A 23,877-nucleotide genomic window follows, 5' to 3' on the forward strand; every position below is an offset into this window, starting at 1 on the left:
TTCCCACATTACCTGAAAGCAGCACAAATTTAACGTTTGGCTGGGACAGGAAACGATCCTGGGTCATGCCCAAATTTGGCAAGACGTTGACCCTGCGCGCGCAGGGAATTTCTGTAGGGCTTTACTAGAAATTGCACATCTTATTTACAATTCTAAATTACAATTTAAGATGTTATGTCATGATGTCAAAAGTATTGTGAGGAATTTTATTTATACTGATCTACATTTTCTTTAATGTAATTGTTAATTTTTTTAAATTACATTTGTGGTTAATCTTATTACATCCACAAAGGACGTAATAAAATAATTTTGTCTGTCTGTCTGTTAGCAGGATTACGTCAAACCTACTGAACAGATTCTGAGGAAATTTTCACCACGGATAGATATCAGGCCATAGAAGACTCCATTAAATTTTTGTAAGTGATCCAGATTCGGATTCTGAATCAAGTTTCACTTGATATAGTTTTTGAAGGATTACGCCAAAATTATTTCACGGATTCTCACCAAATTTGCACCACAGATAGATATTAGGCCGTGGAATACGCCACTGAATTTTGGAGGTGATTCAGATCCAGGTTCTGGATCAAGATTCACTTTATATAGGCTTTGAAGGATTTCTTCAAAATGACATGGATTCTCACCAAATTTGCACCACAGATAGAGATTAGGCCTTGGAAGACTCCACTAAATTTTGGAGGTGATCCAGATCTGAATCTGGATTCTGGACCAAGATTTCCCTTTATATACACGTTGAAGGATTACGTTAAAACTACTTCACAGATTCTCACCATATTTGCACCACAGATAGATATTAGGCCATGGAAGACTCCACAGAATTTTGGAGGTGATCCGGATCCGGGATCAAGATTTCACTTTATATAGTCTTTGAGCAATTACTTCAAAACTGCATCACAGATTCTCACCAAATTTGCACCACAGATAGATATTTGGCCATGGAAGATTCCACTGAATTTGGGAGGTGATCCGGATCTGGACTGGCGGACGTCAGAAATCTGATTGCTCTTGTTAGATTTGTTGTTCAAACAGATAGGAAACTAAATAAAATCTCCCATTTGATTTGATGGAACTGAAGAAATAATAAACCATAATGAAGCACATTTGATGTGCCTCGAACTTTTAAAAAATCATATAATGTTGCAAAAAAATATGTTTATAAATAACTATATCTCAAATGTATAACCACTTTCACTTGTAAAGATACACTATTGATGTTGGATGAGAAATACGTTATTTTAGGCAGTGTGCTGCAATTTATAAAATCACAATACACTTTTGCAAATAAATAAATAAAAAAGTATTATTGAGTGAGTTTTCAACTGTCTTTGTATGTAGTAACTAGGTTACACACCTACAAAAATATCTTAAATGAGGCTTGAGGACTTTTCAAACACGAAATTCCAAAAAGTTACATTTAAATTTTGTTGTAACAGGATTTTCTGCTGAAATAAAACTGAAGCACACTGTCCATTTTTTTGTATTTAAGACTTTTGTTATGTATTTCTATTTTGTGTGACTAATTCAAAGAATATTTTATTTTACAAGATTTGAAGAGCACATGTGCATGTCTTCTAATAGACACACGATGGCGCCAAATACCACTAAAATCAAGGCCACACCTTAACGCATCTTCACTGACCAATCAGCTTCTACTTTCTTTGCCTCTGTCAGTTGGCGGATGTGTGGGCGGGGCAATCGGGACACAAGATGCGAACAAAATAATTTACACAATTTTAAACGCGTAAAAATTATTTGTTAAACAGCAGCCGTGTAGGACAACAGCCGCGATGGGTCTGTTGACGATTTTGAAGAAGATGAAGCAGAAGGAGCGAGAGATGAGACTGCTGATGCTGTATCCTGACGGCTAGCTAGCACAGCACAGCTAACACGAGCTTCGGAACTTCACGTTTGCTTCAATTTACACCCAAATAACGTGGTTACTTGCTTCCGGGTTAGACACTGTATTTAAAATATTTCTTTGTGTGTGATTTAGCTATATTTGTCGCGAGCTAAGTCGTTGTTATGAAATAACCAACCTTAACATGCAAACTCAGAGGTTTGGACAACGCAGGAAAAACCACCATCCTGAAGAGTTTAACGGAGAAGATGTCAGCACCATCTCTCCAACTCTGGGCTTCAACATCCAGACACTGGAGCACAAAGGGTAAACACACACACACACACACACACAGAGAAAAAGACACCGTTTGTCCCATTGGAGGAAGAGTAGGGAGTCTAATCAGTGCCAACACTAATCCAGCTGCATTTAGATGCTGTAGGACTCTGGAATTTTGTTGACATCAGGAAAGGGGTTAAAATAAAAGTATGTCAAACTTAGGCACCTCTGTTTGATTAGTATATTCTGTCAATATATGGCTTTCATTTTGTCACATGTGACTGTTCTGGCAGACTTGAACTGAAGCTGAAGGGTTACCATGGTAATGGTGAAAAAACTAAATGCCTCTGCAACTAATTTTTATGCCATTCCAAATAAGGAGCCATATATATATATATATATTATATATATATAAAAACGTGAAAAGATGACCAATCACCTCATGTGCCAGAAGGCACATGGGAGATTGTAGCCTAATGTCGTTGCACTACACTTATGCAACCTGTATTGCCTGTATTTGTTGATCACATTTTGGGATACATTTCTGAATGTTCTGTTTGAAAGAACCATTTTTCATGGTGAAACTTGCCAATTTGGCAACATTACTGATGTCACACCAATTAATTACCTTTGTGTTTTGGTACTGTATTAAGCACTTTGCAATTTTTTGCCACTCGACAGCAAAACATTTTGTACGTTCAGCTTAATCTGTCAAAAGAATGAGAATTTACTTGGCAATAAATTTGATTGTGATTGGATTACTTCATTTCACTTTTTAATAAATCAGGACTGTAGGTTCTACCCCTTAGTCTCACATTTCATCCGCTTCTAGGTTTAATTTAAAATTTGGGACGTGGGTGGTCAAAAGTCCCTGCGCTCTTATTGGAGGAACTACTTTGAGAGCACAGGACGGGCTGGTATGGGTGGTGGATAGCGCGGATAGACTCCGGCTGGACGACTGCAAAGAAGGAACTTGCCGTCTACTGCTGGAGGAGGTAAGGACAGCCAGTGGACACTTTGGGAAGAGTCAACAAAAGTAACTGGACGTTTCTGGTTACAGAGGTTAGCTGGAGCAACCCTGCTGGTGTTCGCCAACAACAGGATCTACCAGGCGCCCTTCGAAAGAAGCCATTCAAGAGGTAGGTGACTGCTTGAGTTTAATGACCAAATATTAGTGACATCATCTACCATATTAAACTTCTCTCTTCCTGCAAGGCGCTGGCTCTGGATGAGATCAAAACTCACCACTGGTGCATCATGGGTTGCAGCGCAGTGACAGGAAAGAACTTGTTGGCCGGAGTAGACTGGTTACTGGATGACATCTCCGCAAGAATCTTCACAGTAGAATGACCCAATTTGTAAGATATCCAAGTTCAGTGTTATTTATGGACCTTATCCTAAATGGGAATGTGAATAAGATGTTTGTAATGCACTGATGACCTCTTGTCCTTTTTATGCATTTTTTTAAGTTCAATAAAATCCCAACTTCAGATTGTTTTAGAGCAGCACTTACTGAGGCCTTTAGGGAGAGGCATGTTCAAAGATCTAAATTAACTGGATCCTGGTAGTTTTCTGCAGCAATTTAGGTAACATTTGTAAATGCTGACTCTACAAAGGGACATTCATTGTACATAAACTATTCTCTGCATTTAACCCACTGTAATTACACATTACAATCACATCCACTCTAAGCAGGTGGCATGTCTTTACACTACCAACTCAAGGGGGCAACCTAAAGGCCCTGTCACACCTTAATGGGGCCTGCATATCGTGACTATTAAATGCTGGCATGTCTAATGAATTAATACAGTTGTCACACCTTAATTAACCAAGAGCACTTTAAAAGTTTAAAGAGTTGCAGCACATTTGTGATCAGAGCATGACACCGGCACCCTGAGAAATACACCTGCAACAGAAAAACCAGGACTTGCTTTAAAATGTTTCCAACCACAAAAGTATTTGACATTTTTGAAAATCAGTTCTATGTGGACACGTCTGTCAGATTGATATTTCTTCCATGTTAATGAAAGTCTGTTTGCATGAGAACTGCAAAGTTTCAGCAAATCAGTGGCCAGCATTGATGGATGTATTTAGACATGATTAAATTACAAGACACTTGTGCAAAACTATCAATTGCATAGCTTACCTACAAGTTATGTCACCCGTATGTGCAAGACTTATGAGTCACACTGGCTTTCGTTAAAGTTATCTTGCGCAAAATTTCTCAAGGAGCTCGGCTTATTAGGATGTATATCAGCGAGCTTAACTTAAAAAGCAATACTTTGGACATTACTGCTTAGGAAGGCACAAATACTCAATAGGCAGCCAGGTAAAGGTCAACTTCAGAAATACATAGGGATCAAAACTGAAAGATGCTCTAATATTGAAAACTACTATGCATCATTTGTCTGATCAGAGATTCCAAAAGGTGTAGTTTGAACTGTAAGAGGTATGTGGTATAAATAGCAAGAATGGCAAATGTCAATTTGGGGCCCGGTTGCCTAATTATACATCAACTCTGCTTTTTCTAAGGAATGTTTGAATATTTGTACCAAATCTGGTGCTTGCATCACCATTTGAAGGATAGCTGTAAATATTCTCTTGAGATGATTTAAGACAACATTGTTAGTAAATTTCAAATTTAGCGCACAATGATGGTAAATTGGTGACAATTCTCATGTGAGCACAGCAACTCCAAACAGCTTTTATCCCACTGAATGAAAACAGTTCTCCACCTCCTCTATAACATGTTTATTAGATCAAACAGTGCAAAGATTCAGAAAAAACTTCAACAAAACCAGCAACTGAATTTTGATCTTTTTGCACACAAAAATACAGAACGTTTCCCCATTTTAAAGACAAGCTAGATTAACGTGAGGAAAACAGAGGTGATCTGATGACTTTCTTCTGAGAAACCTGCAGAAAACAAAGCTTAAGTGAAAACAGCCACAAGTTTAAAAGAATTATTTCCACAGTAAGTCAAACTGTATGATCAGAGGGGATACCAATCAGTCATCAATCATCAGACTGGGGCGGTAAAAACTCCTCATCACCTCAAATTTTTTGTACTAGAGTTTGTTTGTATTCTTACCCTTCAGCCATAAATCCAAGCACTTGATTTAAGGGCTCGGCCCAGCTTGAGACCTGAAACATGGACATGTCTTATCATCTGACCACAACAGAGGTGGTACTAGATCTTTGAACCATCTAATCAGAGGGGATACCAATCAATCACCAATCAGACTGGGGCAGTAAAAATAAATAAATAATCACTTTGCACAATCAAGCAGCAGTTTTACATTTAACCAAAATAGTAACTCACCAACAGGCCAAGATTTCAGATTTCCAGACCTGAAGAGACACCAAAAAAATAAGGAAATAAGTGGAGAGTGATAAAATAGGTCAACTGACAGGCCAAATTTTGTCAGGCCAAATCCAGATTAATCTGGAACAAGGTTCTTTCAGAGATTAGACAGACTACATTAGTCAAACAGTCACATGGTGCAATCAGAGGGGTACCAATCAGTCACGAATCTTCAGACTGGGGCGGTAAGAAAATTCATCATTGTGCAAATATAGTACAAATAGAAATACACAACAGAAACAGTTACTGTACCTGAGACAATGTGCACAGCAGCACTGAAGAGCCACCCATGATGTTTGGGTAAAACAGTAGAATAAAGACTTCCTGCATCACTGTATTCTTTCAGGAACCAGTGTGAAGTTCACTGCAGTATAAATGCTCTCATCTCAAACGTGGAGTTCAGGAACACTGCTATAAGAGTCTTCTGCGCCAGGCCCAACCTAGGTGGTACAAGTTAGATTAGCAAACTTCGATCACAAATTAGCAGTTCTTCAGGAACGTGATCAGTCCCCTTTCTTTCTCAGCTATATTAGTAGACCATGCAAAGTCAGAACCTCTCAGACCCCATAGAGCACCTACAGCCAATCACAGTGTACACCTTCCCTATGGAAGGGTTCTCAGTGTCATACAGGGTCAACAGGAGGACTGATGGTGCCACAACTACAACAGCTGTATGTACCTTTGCCATCATGTCACATGCCAGCATTCATAGTGGTGCAGCTTAGCTAAAGTTTCCATATGGTTCACTTTGTGATAGAAGCATGGAATTTGGCACACATTCTAAATTAATGTTTATTTTCAAATATGGAGCCATCCTGGAACTGACCTCTATGAGCTACTGGGGTCAAAATTTAAAAATGCTCTAAAATCATGTTGAAACTAAACACTATTTGTCTGATGATTCCAAAAGGTATAGTTTGGACTATGACTGAATGTTCTGGAGTTATTGGGTAAAAATGGTGACAAAGACCAGTTTCAGTTTGTCCAGGAGTCAAAACTTAAGTTAGAATGTGTGTGCCAAATTCCATGCTTTTATCACAAAATGAACAATTGTCTTGCTATGCCACCCCACAAGATGGTGTTCACTGTCAAGAGGACCTACCTTCCTGATGTGACCTCAACAAAGGGATGTACACCAGCCCATTCCTAAATGCAGAAAGGAAAAAAAACCCAACCACTTCAGAATCAAAGGATCTCTGTAGGAGTTCAGTGCATTATTCATGTTTCCATTCAGACTGTTGGAAACCCCAACAGGTCTTCCCCTCGTTGCCAAGGCAATGCCAGTGGGTTCACCTTTTCAGGTCTGACATTGGCCCAAGGCGTAAGACATGTGCGGTATCATCATGAAGGATGAGTGGCAGCGGCATTCCCGCCCCTAGAATAGCACCGTTAGAGCCCAACAAATACAGGATTTATTTAAATAAAGGGACACTGATTCTAAAAACCACTAACATGAATAGTTGAGCAATACTCCCCCAGAAACATTGTGTTGCCAATCAGCAAGATATGATTCAGTTTGAATTTAAACTCATTTTGACATTCATATCCCAAAATTGTGGTCTGGGTTTGTGCTAAATATAGATGAAACTGGTCAACTGGTTCTTGAGATACTGCGTCAACAAGCGCAAATGGACCGACATGCTGATCAAAATAACCCCCCCTGTATTTCATACTGGGGGAGGGGGATAATTACATCAATTGATATAAATGTGCATTTGTTAATATTTTAGAATTTAAAGTTATATTTGAAAACTTTAATGCATCCCTTGAAAATGACCTTGTCTAACATGGGCTGCATTCTCCCCATCTAAATTTTTTTGTAGTCATCTAATAGTCATTACAAATGCCAATACTCATTTAACAGCAAGTAGCTCGTGTATCAGTCGGGCTCTAAACACCACTACGAAATCAGGTGTCTGTCTGCACTGCAAAAGGTTCAGAGCTCACCCGTTTACAGCATCACTGACACTGGGTACCTGTAAGACAACAGCCATCAGGCCTCACATAAAAATATTTAACGCCACCACTCGCTGACCGTCACAGATATCAGATATTCCATTTCTCAACACAAGTTCAGACGAACGAGATTCCAAGTTTCTCTCATCATTATCAGTTGCTTCACAAATGTAAGCGCAATGCCGACATTCTTACCTCGCTCAAGACCAATGGGATTCCATTTCCTGCAGCAGTCAGAATCCTGCCAAAACACAAGACCCATTTTTATACCCCATTCAACTCAACACACTGGTCAAAAACTACACTGCAGTTCCTCAGATGTTCGTTCCATTTCACAGTGGGTCATAGTGAGCTAAGTTTCATCATCACTGAAACTGTCGCAGATTCATGATGAAGCTGAAGAAATCTCACCATTTGAACTTATGTAACATGCTGAAGAATCACAGGTCCTGCAATGGAGATCACACTGCGGTAAGAGCACAAACACTAACTTTTTTTTATTATTCTTTTACCAAATTATTCAAAAAGGTTTGATCAGTGCTTTGGTGACAGACTGCCATGTGACACTTGTAGTCCAGGAGTTAGTGAGGTTTGACCTCATGTCATCCTTTCCAACAGGCACCAGCTTCTACTCGGCTCCAAAAATAAAATTCCCATTTCAGCAATAATACACACAAGTGTACAAGTTGGATACATGTAGGAAAGACATTTACATACTTGTTGCAAGCGAGAACACGTTTCCTCTTTTCTCATCTCACCTGGCAGAAAACAAGAACTCGTAAATTGTATGTTACACAACAGTATTTTAAAGTCTTCATTAAGGGTGATCAGATTCAAGGCTGACATCAATAAATTCAGGCATATGCTTGTCATTAAATGTAAATCATCATGTTTACACCCAGACAGCAACATTTTTTTTATTTATTATTAAATTCACCTCTGCACTCCCAACCAGTGGAGCTTGACAAACCTACAGAGGAACAGAAAGGGTCACAGGTTCGTCAAAAAGGCAGGCAGCTTCAGCATTTTAAACTGACTAATAGACAAGTTCACCACACGCCAGAGATGACCTGGCCTCGTCAAGCGTAGCGGCAATGCAAATATTTTAGAGTATTATTGAGAAACTTGCAAGATCGAATCGCAACGTGCAAATCCATTAACGTAGCATTTGGGAGCTCGGCGGAGCCTACAGCCAATCACAGTGTACCTCGTAATAAGAGTATTTATATCTATAGGCAAGGATTCTTGCAGATCAGAGGTGGCGCCTGTACACTGATTCAGTGTAAGTTTTACGCCGGATGCCTTTCCTGACACAAGCCCACATTACATGGAGAATGGGTTGGAGCAGCATGAATCTTCCACACTTTGCCAAGGACGTAATAAAATCATCACCTGATCCGGGTCTGGATTGGCCGACGTCAAAAATGTTATCGTTCTATTTTAATGCTTTTACAACTTCAAATTCATGTGTCTGAATAGGATTAACAATTAAAATTGTCACTGCACTTAAAGTGCATACACGCATTATTATACAAAAAGATGTACGAGGGCTGTCAAAGTATAGGTCCTTTTTATTTTTTTCAAAAACTATATGGATTTCATTCATGTTTTTACGTCAGACATGCTTGAACCCTCGTGCGCATGCGTGAGTTTTTCCACGCCTGTCGGTGATGTCATTCTCCTCCGAGCACTCCTTGTGGGAGGAGTCGTCCAGCCCCTCGTCGGAATTCCTTTGTCTGAGAAGTTTCTGAGAGACTGGCGCTTTGTTTGATCAAAATTTTTTCTACACCTGTGAGGCACATCGAAGTGGACACGGTTCGAAAAATTAAGCTGGTTTTCGGTGAAAATTTTAACGGCTGATGAGATTTTGAGGTGATAATGTTGCTTTAAGGACTTCCCACGGTGCGAGATGTCGCGCAGCACTCCCAGGCGCCATCGTCAGCCTGTTTCAAGCTGAAAACCTCCACATTTCAGGCTATTGATCCAGGATGTCGTGAGAGAACAGAAGTTTCAGAAGACGTCGGTTTCAGCATTTTAGCCGGATATTCCACTGTTAAAGGAGATTTTTTTTAATGAAAGACATGCAGAGGGTCCGCGTGTCGGGACACAGCCGGCACGGTGCGGCGGCACAGGAAAACACCTCCGTGTTGATAACCATTTGTAAAATCCAGGCGGCTTTTGATGGCTTTCAGTGGAGTGAGTATATGAGAAATGGTTTAACAGCTGGGCATGTTCCAACTTGTCCCTTAAGGCTTCCAACAGAGGTGTTTTTCCAGTGGCGGAGTGTCGCAGCGGCTAAGAGCCGACGCTGCAATCCGTCCGCACGTCTTTCATTAAAAAAAAAAAATCTCCTTTAACAGTGGAATATCCGGATAAAATGCTGAAACCGACTTCTTCTGAAACTTCTCTGTTCTCTCACGACGTCCTGGATCAATAGAGCCTGAAATGTGGAGGTTTTCAGCTTGAAACAGGCTGACGACAGCGCCTGGGAGCACTGCGCGACGTCTCGCACCGTGGGAAGTCCTTAAAGCAACAGTATCACCTCAAAATCTCTGTCGTTAAAATTTTCACCGAAAACCAGCTTAATTTTTCGAACCGTGTCCACTTCGATGTGTCTCACAGGTTTAGAAAAAAATTTTGATCAAACAAAGCGCCAGTCTCTCAGCAACCTCTCTGACAAAGGAATTCCGACGAGAGGCTGGAGGACTCCTCCCACAAGGAGTGCTCAGAGGCGAATGACGTCATTGACAGGCGTGGAAAAACTCACGCATGCGCACGAGGGTTCAAGCATGTCTGACGTAAAAACATATGAATGAAATCCATATTTTTGAAAAAAATAAAAAGGACCTATACTTTGACAGACCTCGTACATCCTAAAATTCCCTGTTCTGCTTGAACATGTTTCTGCGCGCACCAAGCAGTAAGATCAGAGACATCGTGGCTGTGCTAGAACTCAGCAGAACCACATTGAAGTACTACAATGTACAGCATATCGGTGTTTTACCGACGTGATATGAAGAGGTTGAGGTTTACGTATCAAATGAGGATTCAGAGTTTCTTATGACATTAAGAGCAGAAATGCTCTTTATTGGATTTAGCTGGAGCCCATAAACACCACTCAGAATCTGGTAAAGAGGTTTCTTCAAATGCTAATTCAGTAAGAGAGAGTTCAGAAACTCATCACTGCAGCACTGAGCTCCAGCAGCAGGTTCGAGTTTTAAGAAGTTTACAATTGTTATAAATTACCTTCTGAAGGTTCTCCAACAGCTTTCTCCCACCTGAAGTACAAAGCAAAGTTTCAAGTGTGGAAGACAGATTTATTTACTTTTTTAGTTTAAATTACGATACATCTTAGTGCTACTCAGTATGTGTAAATCTGAGTATCCTCAAAATAATTCAGTGAGAGAGTTCAATTGAAAACATCACTGTAGCACAATGAGGCTCTTTCTCATTCATAAGGACTAAAAATCATTTAACCAGAAACACTAAAGGGAAAACAGCAGGATTTTATAAGTTACCTTTTCCACAAAGTAGAACTCAGCTTTTTCTTTCATCTGGAAGACAAAGAAAGATTAGCCTGTTTTAGCTTGATGCAGCTAACAGAACGACACGTGACCAGCGCGCGCGACTTAGCTGTTCAGGGCGGCGTGACTCAGCATTTTCTTTAAAGTATATATTTTAAAATCGTCTCATATCAGAACATTAAAGTACAATCACAGTCACTCAGTACAGGTCTGTGAAAAGTATCATCATAGAGACGATGGTAGCCGCCGCGCCATTTTCAAACCACGTGTCAAGATACATTCAGAACAAGAACTCTGGACAAATGATCCATGCGACACTTATGGGACACATAATGCACGTAATATCAAGGAGAGATTTATTTAAATAACTGCACTTTACGTTCGGATTGCTGCAGATTGTGGAGGCATCGCAGCAAAACTTTAGGCTCATCCTGCCACCTTTAAATAAAAATAAACCTCTAAAAAACAACAAACTGTTCCTTAAGAAGAAAAAGTGTCGACAAAATGCAAGCTTAATAAATTGCAAAGTTTGTAAAATAAATTTGTCATGCCATGCAAACCTCTTACCTCTGCAAGGACAAAAGAGGAAACGGAAAAAGAAATCAGCGCGGCTCCTTTTTAATGTCCGGTTAGAACACCGCCCACTCTGCGTGACGTCACCGCAACGCTATTCAATAAAAAAATAATGATTAATTATAATTATATATATATATATATATATATATATATATATATATATATATATATATATATATATATATATAATTATAATTATATATATATATATATATAGTCATGTGTCAAAGGTAAAAAAAAATTACTGCAAAACAAAGCACAAAGACGCAAATGTATTTTGCGACGACTCCACAAGGTGGCAGCAGCAAAGACTGAAAAAATAATGTTTTATTTTCATCAAAGCATGCAGTATTTTGTAAACTATCCGAATCAAAATTGTTTAGAAATATTTTTTTAATGATTAGATTTCCTTTTTGTTTTTCTTTTTTTTTTTTACTTCCGTCTCTCTATATTACTTTAAAAAATTTATATTTTATATATACATATATATATATATATATATATATATATATATATATATAAAATTATTAAACATTTTTGTAGTTATAAAGTTTTGTGTACATTTTGGCAAGTATTTTTGACCATGACCACTGATGATGGTCATGTTTGGGCACTGACAGCAGAACATGGACAAGTTTGTGAGAAATAAATGTTAAAAAAAAAAAAGAATGTAAAAATAAGATATTTAAAGCTTGTCACTTTTCAAAATTGCACTAGCATCACCTTATTTTGTTTTGTTCAATAAGACGTTGTACTTTTGTATAAATTACAATGTTTTAAAATTTATTCTCGTGAAGTTTGGAAATAAACAGAATACCTCCAGAAAAAGTTTGGGAACCACTGGGGTCCTATTAAATGGAAAAACAGATTTTCTGCGATATTATGACATGCATGCAGAGCAGTAAATGTATATTTTCTTTAATATTATTGATTCTATTTAGCTTGGTAAGAAAGTTAAAGGGCCTTTGGCTGTTAACACATCGTTCCTTATTTGTTATCATTTATTATATAATAAAACTTGTACATATGTTAATTTTCATGTTGATTTGTGCTCATAACACTTGTCACTGCCTTAAGATTGCACTGACATCAATATAATCAAGACACTGTCATGACAACGAATTTAAATCCACAAATAAATGAAAATACAGCCAGTAAAATAAACAGATTTATTCATTTAAAGTGCTTCTTGTTGTGATCCATGACTACAGAAGATACAAATAATAATATAAAATTAAAGTACAAATACCAATTTTTCAGCATACTCATCAAGAATTCTTCAGCAAGAGATTGTGTAAACAAAATACATATGTAGACATGTCCTGGTGTAATTTTTTATTTTACTCTTCATAATACTCAATCACAAATAAATAGAAAATACTAGACACTCGAATACCACACACACACGTTGTTCAGACTCGCTACTTGGGAAAGTTGCTTAAACAGGTTTTGGAGAGATCTGGTTTTAAAATTTATTCAGTATGAAGAGAATACATTTTTTAAAGTTGAAAAGGGGGAGGAAAAAAAATCAAACAATGAACTGGATCCAGGTGTCCTCCTGGTGTCTTACATCCTCCCGTCCTGGACACCAACATGGACTCTCAAAATGTCCTGTATACTCGTTTTTGGCAGTTGTGTTGGTAGCTTGGCCCAAGCAGAGGGTCACCCCTTTGAGTCTGGTCTGCTTGAGGTTTCTTCCTCAAATCATCAGAGGGAGTTTTCCCTTTCCACTGTCGCCTGAGTGGTTGCTCTAGGGGTTGGTAAAGCTACTTGTGTGAAGCGCCTTGAGGCAACTTTGTTGTGATTTGGCGCTATATAAATGAAATCAATTGAAATTAAATCGGCCCTGAGATCCATTATACATGAACTCTAAGAATCGATCAACTTGATTTAACACTATGAGAGTTAATTTAATATCATTTGGAGTGGGAACTCTACAGAGTCTATTTTACACTGCAAAATTAACTGTACCAATAATTAATAAAGATACCGTATATACAGTTGTAATACAAGTGCTTTCTGGTTTGTCAGTGATTTTATACCAGATTACAAAAACACTCTCATCTCGTCTGTTCAAGTTAAATAACCTTCATCTGACGACAGTGAGAGAAGACCTTTCAAGAGGTCAAACACCAAAAAGTGGAATGACCTGAGATGTTGTGTAATACGCTAACTAATAACCTCACCATACTTGGGTTTGACTAAGAAATGATTGTCTTCGTGTCTGTTCCTGTTACCCGTCACTGATTGCTGTTAGCCAGAAATCAATGAGCAGCACTGATTGTGAATACTGGCAAAAGTCCACTCAGCTGTCACACTGGTAATCTTGTAATCTTCCATTTGGTCACACATCAACATCATGGCGGCTACATAGTGTCGTGCCAAACAGAGAGGGCAACATTCATGTGATAAAAGATTACTAATGCATGATAATCACTGTGATTAAAGGGGAGCCAGACGCAGTTAAACTCAATCTGATCTTTGGACTTCTATGCTGAGAAGGTGGTGACACTCTACAACCGTCTGCGCTATGAGGCCAATAAGATACATATGCAAGTTCATCTTTGTGACTTGAAGAGAGAACTGGAGAAACGCCGGGTACAACCTAAAATCTACACTTCTTGAAGAACCAATCTGTGCTTCAAATGGTCGAAACTATTGTAACATGGCAAGGTAAGATGAGTTTAAGTTTTCTTGGTCAACCTTATTAACTCATGATTTCAGATAACTTGCATCCAATTTTGTTGACCTCAATTGGCACGAGTTAACGGGGTTGACCTGTAGTTGGTGCTGAATTGTTTCAGTCACTGTCTGAAGCAATTTGCACCAGTGAATCATTTTATGAATCAGGTTCATTTTATTTATTTACCAGGTCGTTACTGTAAATAAGATTTTTTTCCTTAATAACTTACCTGGTTAAATAAAGGTTAAATCAAAATAAAAATAAAAATGAAGCAAATGGTTCATTTAGTGCTTCAAACATTTAAAAAAAAAGTGAGCCAGCTTCTGACTTTGCTGATTTGAGGGTCTGTAATAGTGATGTTTTGTAACACAGTTGATTCACTATGAGCATTATGAAACAGTGATTTATTTATTTATTTGGGACCAACTTGTTTCATTTGCCATTTCAAACATTTCATAAAGAGGAATGATTTTTGTGCCATAATTGTTTCAGTTACTGTTTAAACCATGAATCGCTCTATAAAGCTTTTGAAAAAGTGAGTCACTTTCTGATGTACTTTTACTTAAGAAAGTGATTCACATTTTTAAAAAAGCTTTATACAGTGATAGTAAAAGTGAAGGTTTGTGACACAGTTGGTTAATTTAGTGTGCAAGCACTGAGAAAGGGAATTATTTATGATGTACTCCTTTTATTTAGAGCTTCAAGCATTTCAGAAAAGTGAACAGTTCTGCATCTCAACTGTTTCAGTGAATGGTGGAGGAAACTGGTTCATTTAGTACTTTGAGTATTTCCAAACAATCATTTTCTTTTACTGTTTTGAGTGTTCAAAGTGATGCAGTTGGTTAATTTAGTGCTCCAGTTACTGTGAAACAGCGAGTTGTCTGAAACACCCATTTTACTGCTTCAAGCATTTCAAAACAGCAACTCAGTTTTGAAGCAATCGGCAGTGCAGTCTCACTTGAGGGCACCGCACCATAGGGGTAAAATATGATGTAATTTCTCTACTTCCGGGGACAGAAACACAACACTTTCTCTGAGATTGTGGGTAAATTACACGCAAACAAAGTGAAAATGCAAAGAAAAAATGATGATGTGGTGGGAAAGTGGACGTGTTGCAGTTTGTTTATGACCCGGACACGACTTCTCTCATTTGCCTCGTCATCCCTTCTCAACTGGGAACCGGGGAAAAAACTGCACTTTTCGCGACTGCTTTATCCGTGTGAAGTTATGCTGTGGGGATGACTGTCCCCATAAGTGGTCAAATCCCGCGATATCACGCAGGGTTCAAACGAGACTGCAGTGCCCTATTGCATTACTTAGTGCTTCAAACCGTTTTAAACGACTTTCTGCAATTTAACACGTGTGTGTCATAAAAGTTTGCGGAAATTATTTAATGTGTCAAACACTGGGAGGAGTTTAAACCTGAAATCCACACCCTTAACAGGTCCTTTCCACTTAAAGTGACAGGTACAGCAGCAGGTTGTTTCCTGGTGTTTCACAGAAACAAACACTTTTATTTTAGGGTGATTTTTTTTTTTCCTTTTTTTGTGGCTGTAAACTTCAGTGTTTATACATGAAGTGGTTGGATCATATGAACCTTCTGATGGCACAGTTTCCACATCAGGCATCTCGGTGACTGCACACCTGCAGCTTCTGATGCTTTGTTGTTGTTTGTTTGTTTGTTTTGGACAGTGTGCCTCACCTTTGAGCAGGGGCAGCGGGGTGAGCTCCACCTGGGAGCTCTGGTAGCGGAACTGGGACGAGCTGTGGGACCTCCTCTGGCGCGCTCTGCGCATCGACCTGCGCGGGAACCCGTCCACCTTTTCCGCCGAGGGCACCGAGAAGCTGGTGGTGGGCGAGGACGGGCTGGACGGAGGGCAGCTTGGTCGTCTCCATGACGCACGGGTGGATTTGCGCAGCGGTGATGGCGTTTTTGCTCTTGCGTTCGCGTGCGTAAAGATGCGCGTAATGGAGGATGTGGGTGAATCACACGCGGATTAATTGATCGGGGAGGAGGAGGAGGTGAGGGGAGAGATGAAGGGACAGATTTGGGAGGGTGTATGTGTGTGTGTGTGTTTGTGTGCGTTCGCGACGTCCAGTCCGGTGCCGGATCAGAGCCGGACCGTCAGCGGCAGCATCCTTCCTTCCTTCCTTGTGTTCACGCGCTGATGAGGAAGGCTCGCTCGCGCAACATCCCCGTGGAGGTGAAGCGTGCACAGAGCGACGCACGCGCACACGTCTTTCTGCTGCTTGTATGGCGTCACACACCACCGACTAAGTCGTCGGCCTCAATTTGGAAGATAATTAATCACACGCGGCTGCTGACGTCATGAACACAAAGAAATAATCAGGCGTTAGGTGTGCTGTTCCAAATCGATCCGAGCCCCGCTCATTGATGATTAGTGATCGGTCCTAGATGATATAAAATCACCAATCTGGGCCCGCCTCGGCTGCCGCATCACTGTCGTCCTGCTCGCTCGCTTTTAACGGATCCCCTTTGAACCGGTAAAAAAAAAAAAAAAAAATCGTCTTTTTGGGGTGTGGGGTAACCGTTGATGTGGTTTGTCGTCCTGCGCGTCCTCCAGCCGGTGCAGGGCGGGGAAACAAACGCTCCGTCAGGGCGCAGACATGTGCGGGTCCACCGCAGCCTCCAAACCCTCAAGGCTCCAAAAAAGAAAAAAAAGAACAAAAACAAAGAAAAATACAAAGCAGCTCATCGTGCGCACGGCAAAAGTCAAGGTTTATATGAAACCTCTGCAGGTTCTTGGACAGACTGACGTTTTGCTTCTCTGTACCTCCTTCTCAATCCCCGTTATCCGGTCGTCCGACAGCGGCTCAGCCCCGTGCGTCAAGACGCGCGCATTCACACCGGAACACAGGACAAACAGAGGGCAGCTTTCAAAATAAAGCGCAACTAAAGTTCATTAATTTCAAATTAAAATGTAAAAATCCGAGGCTTGACAGCAAATAAAGCATATTTCGGAAAAGTCATCTTAAAAAACATTAAATCAAATAATTCACAATATCCCGCTTGTTTAAAGAATATCATGTCATATTTATCTTTGTACAACAGTATAATTGCAGAACCATAATTTAATCAGGTTTTCTTAATCTGAAAAGGTGCAACAACCCCCCCCCCCCCCCCACCCACACACACACACAAAAACATTCACCAAAGAGCAACTTTTTACCTCTGCTAAAGGTTTTCCACGGGTTGTCTGTTCACAAGATAACTCAAAAAGTAATCAGTGGTATTCAATAAAAATTTCTGAGGAGTTAATGTTCTGGGAATAAAGTGGTTCATTTTTGGAGTTGATCCAGATATACACAGAATGTTTGGCACACAGCAACATTTATCTCAAAAAAGTGGTATGTAGTACATATCACTACTATGTATCTACATGGACATACTATGTACTCTTCGAGAGTCAATTTAAAGTTTTCAATCCACTGGAAGAAGCTGGAGCACCCAGAGGAAACCCACACCAACACAGGGAGAACATTCAAACTCCACACAGGTGGGAATCGAATCCATGATCTTCTAGCTGTGAAGCAACAGTCCAAACCACTAAGCACCACGCTGCCTACTCTGTCAACAATTGTTTTAATTTAAACAATGCTTTTACTTAAATTATCCAGTTATTCCTTCATTTAAAAAGTTATTTAGCAAACCTTAACAGCATAATAAACACCTTATTAAGACATTTTTGACACTTGGGATCCATTAGCTGGAGAAGACCATGTGGATGCTGCAGGACATCAATGGTTGCTGTCACGATGTGGGAATGGACCGGTTTTCTGCCTAGGTGGTTGCTATCCAGGACACAAAACGTTCAGGCACCAGTGCATGTCACTGGAGGTGAAAATAAGTTCTCAACTGCGTTTTTTTTTTTTTTTTTAAACAGAGTAACACTTTTAATGACATTATTTTTACGTTTTTTGGGGGAGGGGCAGCTTCATCTTGGAGAACTTTAAAATGTTATACAATTAGATGAAGCAAGTCAGAATTTCTGACTGATTTTCTTCCATTGAGAGTGAACTTATGCCATTACATGCCACTAGGGAGCGTACATGCATTCACAGTCAATGTTGATACAACAAAATAGACTTTCAAAAGATGTTCCAAAAATTCATGCAATGTAAGATACTAACTTTAAAAAACAAAATTACTGGCATACAAAAGTAACGCAATAATGCCAAATTCCAAATGTGCCCCGCCCCCCGAATGTTTGGTGAATGTCGACGCAGCTGCGGTTTTATTTTGAAAGCCGAAACCGCAAACTCTCCGTCACCACCGATTTTTTTAAACACCTATTCTTTCACTGAGATGGTGCAGAGAGGAACGAGGATTCTGACGCGTTTATTTGCCGCTCTTTACTTTGCGTTACATTTTGAATACGAGTTTTTATTTTTTTAAAACCTATATGACATTTCCAAGCGCATCACTGAGTCACGTGACTGCGTGGTTACAACAGACGCCCCCCCCCCCCCCGCGGCCCCTCCCCCTCCGGCTGCTTGCCCTTTTGAGGTGAGCGCGCGCGTGCGTGGGCACGTGTGGTTGCTGGTTTTGAGGATGGAGTTCCATCATCTATTGTTCTATCAAAGAAAACACACACACACACACACACCCCTGATTCTATGCAAATTCATACACGTTTTGTAAATGTACCTCACATTTTAGAAATGATCAAAAAAAAAAAACAATGTTGAACTGGAATAAAAATAAATAGCATTTTAATTCATTTTCTATTGCACATCATCACAATATAAATATATGATCAGGAGTTCTTCTTAAAAATTACAGAATACACACAAAGAACAACACAAACCGTCGGATAAGTACCCTGAGACAGATCGGATTTAAAGTAGAATCATTTGCACATTAACAAAATTATATTATGCAGTTGTGGTGAAAAAGCAGTTATATTTCTCAACAATATCCAGAACATCTCATCCTTATTTCTTGACAGAAGTGGCCCCTTCCAGATCACTGTATGGTTTGTCACATGGACAGAGTCCCCTGGGGGGGGGGGGCAATAACTCTCATATGCAGAGGTGGAAAACCCCAAGTTCAATTTGTAAAAATCCCACCAAATATTTGTTCTTGTCACTCACAAAACCAGCTGGTTCTAATTACTTAACTCTCGAGGCAGAGAGATGAGCTCATCAGTGAAATCACCTGTTTCAGGTTTGTGCGTCAGATAACTGAAACAATACTTCAAATGGTGTTACAAGCACCAAATGTGGCACAAATACTCTTTAGACATTAAGAAAAAAACAAAGCAACAACAATAACAACAATTGTCCACTTGAATTTTCAGTTGGCAGCCAGTCAATTGAAGAATTACACAGGGGTCAAAATTTAAAAATGCTCCGATCATACTGAAAACTATACCACATTATTTGTCTGAGCATTAAGTATTCCAAAAAGGTATAGTTTGGATGAGCTGTGACTGATTGTTATGGAGTTATGGAATAAAATCTAAGAATGGTGACAAAGGTCAATTTCAGTTTGTACAGGGGTCAAAAGTTAAAGTTGCTTCAGTTTTGGTAAAAAAAAAAAAAAAAAAATTTAAAAAAAAGTGGTGCAAGTTACTGATTGAGCTAATAGGATTAATGAATGGAATAGTTTGACTGTGTTGAGTGTTTGATATGCAAAGTAAAGGTCATACAATGTCGACATCCATTGGATTCTATAGCATGTGACATATGTTACCCCATAACATGATAACCAAGCATGACCCATGGTGAAAACTATTCCTTTTTAAAACCCTATTAACTCAACCAATAATTTGGAACACTTTTTACCACAATTAGAGCAACTTAAACTTTTGACCCCTGTACAAACTGAAATTGACCTTTGTCACCATTTTTGCTGTTTTTAACCCATAACTCCAGAACATTCAGTCACAGATAGTCCAAACTATACCTTTTTGGAATCTTTGTGATCAGACAAATAATGTGGTGTAGTTTTCATTATGATTGGAGCATCTTTTAATTTTGACCCCTGTGTAATTGTTCAAATAAGGACTGTTATCTGCAGCACTAGGTGCACAGGTCAGTGAAGTCGGGATATAACCACCCCCCCACCCGCAACACACACTCATGTAACAAAATAATAATTCAACATAAAACTATTTTCAGCACTGGTTTCAGTCCATCGTCCCGCATGCGCAGTTTGCAATAACAGTGATTACAGGTGTATAAACCACAAGAAAGGTGTAGATTATGGTTTCATTGGGCTGCTGAGATCTAACTGTGTGTGAGGACCTTTTATTACTCGTATTTTAAAAACCTTAAAGGGGTCATATCTTCTGGCTACACTTGGATTCTGAGGAAAAATTACAGAAGACTAACGCAGGGTCAAAAGGTTTCCGTGAACTGTCAGATTTCTACCAGTGTCGCATCATGTGTCACTATGTATTCCAGACATTGGTACATTTGACTACCAATGGGCTGCATGAAAGAAGACGCTAACCGCTGCCAGGACCAGAGTACATAATAGCGCAAACAATAATGATAATGCAGTTAGCATTAACTTTAATACAGTCCATCAGTTGTCGAATACACCATGTCAGCTTACCGTCTGCTGTAAAGTAGCAGAAATGTGGCGATTACCAAAAATAAATTGCATTCACACTCTACTGGCAGCCAGTAGAGTAGATAGTGCACAGTGCGCACAAGCACCAGTTCCACTCCTTTTTTTCTTCAGTGTTGTGGCCGCGCTGCAAAAACGCAAAAGTGCATCCCCTTAGGGTTACTTTAGCAACATGGTGGCCTCCATTAGGGGCGCACTCTCACCTCGATATGAAGAGCTCATTGTAACCTCGTGAAAACATCGATTCATTGTTGCTGGTCAAACAAAGGGTTATGAGTGCTATTTACAATATTTCAATAAATCCTACACACTGTAGCTTAAAAAAATAAAAAAAATCAGCTGTTCCAACAATTAACAACTGGTCTGTGCTTTTCACCACAATTAAACAAAATCAAAAATCTGAACTCAGAACTCCAAACATATGTTGAGCTGTTTGGACCTAATCACTTATGCATACATTAACATCAATTGGTTATCAGATATAAACATACTTGTTTTAACTCACAAAGTCTGCTGTATTTTTAGTCCTAATGAGCTGCGCAGCGCTTCTTATGGAATACGGTTGGTGTCGTACTCTTCAGGAGGATTTGAGGCCACGTGAATCTGAACTGTTCAAAAGATGTGGACCAACCTCTTAAATTAATGCTTTGGAACATGGAAGATGGCCCTGCTTTTGGGGTTTTTTTTTGCAACTTGAAATGTAGTGCTATGGCTTACCACCCCCACAAAGTATCCAATCATTGTCCTCTAGGAGCTCAGAAAAGGAGGTATCTGTTGATGGGCCACACATTAATGGAGGTCCATTAAAGCTGGTGGAGGTAGTCAACGGGTCGGTAAGCGGACTTGGCGTTGTGAGGAGTGAAAGTAGTGGTGGAAGATTCGGGGTAATTTCTTGGCTATAACTTGGTTTTAATGCAAAGGCAAGACCAGAGGATGGATTCGGGCCCATCTGGGAGGTAAGTGAAAGAGTGCCAAGACCAGTATCTTGAGGGTTTAATGTCCAAAGAGTATACGGCGGACTTGAATCTACTGGAGTACTGTTGAACTGATTTGACTGAAGATGCAACGCGTTCATACAGCAATCATCTGCACCTAAACCTACGGTTTCTGCAGTTGAAGGTACTAAAGGGGAATAAAAGGGCAGAATGTTTGACACATCTTGACTGGAAGCTGGAATGGAGGACGGTTCTGGAAAGTTACCCAATGTGATGGAATTAAATGCAAAAACATCACTGTGGGAGGACGAGAGAGAATCTGTTGTATTTGCTGTCAATGAAGAATTTTTATTGGTCGATGTTTCATCTGACTTGGGCGTAAGAGTTGTGAAGACGGTTGAGGGTACAGGGTTTGAAATCAACTGGACAGAGATGGATGTAACAGAAGCGTGTCCTAGACTTGGGCTAATGCTAGGAGGAGAAAGGGGAAGTTGTTTGCTCAACAAGGAATGAGACACTGGGACAGAAGAGACGGAGAAGTGTTCAGAGTTTGTAGTTGTTGGAGCAACACTTGAAGTCAAGGTGAAAGGACTTTTGACACCATCTGGTGTTCTGCCTCCATCAGTCAGGGCGATGGAGGTAGAACACAACAGGGGTGAAGCTGAACTAGAAGTGTTTTGATGATCCGTTGAGGCAGAGTTGGCAGTCGGTAAGGACGAAACAGACGTCAGAGTGCAGCGAGGCTCGTGGTGCTTCAACGTCACCGTGTAGAAGTGGAGCTCCCTCCTCAGCGCGGCGATCTCCTTCTCCAGGGCTGTATTAGCCAGCTCAAGATGCTGTAGCTCCTGAAGCAGAGAGGAGGAGGGAGAATAAGAAGGATGAGTGCATGGGGAGAGAGGAAAAGATAAATGAACAGTGCTCACGTTCAGTCGAGTCAGGGAGATCTTTACTATCCCTGACAGAGATACTCATCAGCAATAAAAACTGATTAAAGACATACATCAAAAGAACAGCAATAAAGGTAATCACATCACAACCACGTAACATTACGCAAGACATGTATGATTAAAAAAAACAAACAAACTGTAGCCCAAGTCTCGAGTCAGGTCATGCAACCACATTTCATGTGTTTGTTTTTTTTGTGTGTCTACAGGAAAAGCCCAAGAGTCACAGAGGATGATGTGTGATCACAGTCGAAAGCAGAACCGAAATAGTATTTTTAAAATAGACGTACTCCAAGTCAGCATGTTTGGATTGGTTACGTGCTGACAGCAGTTGGGTGGTCTATGAGAAAAATGGAATTCGGGCTGATCAGTGCTGACTACTGGTGCTTATAACACATGCTACAATACCCTCGGCCGTATGAGGATCGTCTTCTTTATAATTTGCAGTATAATTGGTTCCAGTGCAAAGTATATATATATATATATATTTATAAATTTACTGTTGTTTAAATTCATTATCAAGATCCTATTGTCAATTTCAATTCAATTTATTTTCATTTATATAGCGCCAAATCACAACAGAGTTGCCTCAAGGCACCTCACACAACCCCCACAGCAGCAGTGGTAAGGGAAAACTCCCTGAGGAAGAAACCTCAAGCAGACCAGACTCAAAGGGCTGACCCTCTGCTTGGGCCATGCTACAGACATAAATTACAGAACAATTCACAAAACGAATATACAGGATATACATTGTCTTACATATAATTTGTACATGTTCAATAAATCCCTCCATCGAGCAATCAATCAATCATAAACAAGATTTACGTTTTAACAGCGTCTGCAGGAGGGCATGCATGTGCGCATACATGAGCTTTTGACAAGCGTGGAAGTTAGCAGAAATTAGCATGCACGCTGATGTCCACAAAATGTGTTAGAAATCACTCCAGAGGTCTTATCAGGTTACAAAAACAGCATTTTTAGTTTAAGAAGTGCTTATTTCTCATTAGCTTTTACATAATATAAAGAGGTTACAAAGAGATTAGATTTACACCACACAAAATGGAGTTTGCAGGTAGTTAGGCCAGCCTGTGATGTCACCACGCTAAAGTCCGCAAAATGTCTTGTAAATCACTTCAGAGGTGTTAACAGGTTCCAAAAACAGC

At 39.8% G+C, this 23,877-nt stretch overlaps 1 protein-coding gene, 3 long non-coding RNA genes and 5 other non-coding genes across 11 annotated transcripts in view; 2 read left to right on the forward strand and 7 right to left on the reverse strand.

The window, feature by feature from the left end:
• batf2 (basic leucine zipper ATF-like transcription factor 2) overlaps positions 1 to 23,877 on the reverse strand; it is a 43,855-nt gene that overhangs the window by 12,120 nt on the left and 7,858 nt on the right. The window contains exon 3 of one of the 2 annotated variants that reach the window (XM_034164142.1): positions 21,179 to 22,615. The exons of the other annotated variant lie outside the window; for it this stretch is intronic. Coding sequence (XP_034020033.1) covers positions 21,542 to 22,615 — 1,074 coding nt within the window. The 3' untranslated portion in view covers positions 21,179 to 21,541. Of the gene's footprint in view, positions 1 to 21,178; positions 22,616 to 23,877 lie in introns of those variants that run through there. 2 annotated transcript variants of the gene reach the window in all.
• On the forward strand, positions 1,735 to 3,096 carry LOC117504647. Its single transcript, XR_004558862.1, has 3 exons — positions 1,735 to 1,870; positions 2,073 to 2,182; positions 2,967 to 3,096. It is a non-coding gene; the product is annotated as an uncharacterized LOC117504647 (long non-coding RNA).
• LOC117504648 lies at positions 3,251 to 10,869 on the forward strand. The gene is made up of 3 exons (XR_004558863.1): positions 3,251 to 3,273; positions 3,350 to 3,492; positions 10,859 to 10,869. It is a non-coding gene; the product is annotated as an uncharacterized LOC117504648 (long non-coding RNA).
• On the reverse strand, positions 5,121 to 5,194 carry LOC117505565. Its single transcript, XR_004559148.1, has one exon. It is a non-coding gene; the product is annotated as a small nucleolar RNA SNORD31 (small nucleolar RNA).
• On the reverse strand, positions 5,550 to 8,200 carry LOC117504645. 2 transcript variants are annotated; one of them, XR_004558861.1, is made up of 6 exons: positions 8,172 to 8,200; positions 7,866 to 7,903; positions 7,650 to 7,695; positions 7,446 to 7,474; positions 6,601 to 6,644; positions 5,550 to 5,938 (listed from the first exon to the last, which is right to left on the reverse strand). It is a non-coding gene; the product is annotated as an uncharacterized LOC117504645 (long non-coding RNA). The 2 variants fall into 2 exon arrangements; XR_004558860.1 differs by lacking the exon at positions 8,172 to 8,200 and having other exon boundaries at positions 7,866 to 8,078.
• LOC117505563 lies at positions 5,636 to 5,707 on the reverse strand. The gene has a single exon (XR_004559146.1). It is a non-coding gene; the product is annotated as a small nucleolar RNA SNORD31 (small nucleolar RNA).
• Positions 6,724 to 6,848, reverse strand: LOC117505569. Its single transcript, XR_004559152.1, has one exon. It is a non-coding gene; the product is annotated as a small nucleolar RNA SNORD22 (small nucleolar RNA).
• On the reverse strand, positions 7,540 to 7,609 carry LOC117505561. Its single transcript, XR_004559144.1, has one exon. It is a non-coding gene; the product is annotated as a small nucleolar RNA SNORD30 (small nucleolar RNA).
• Positions 7,764 to 7,828, reverse strand: LOC117505559. The gene has a single exon (XR_004559142.1). It is a non-coding gene; the product is annotated as a small nucleolar RNA SNORD29 (small nucleolar RNA).

Source organism: Thalassophryne amazonica, chromosome 23 (genome assembly GCF_902500255.1).
Source record: "Thalassophryne amazonica chromosome 23, fThaAma1.1, whole genome shotgun sequence".
NCBI classification, from domain to species: Eukaryota; Metazoa; Chordata; class Actinopteri; order Batrachoidiformes; family Batrachoididae; genus Thalassophryne; species Thalassophryne amazonica.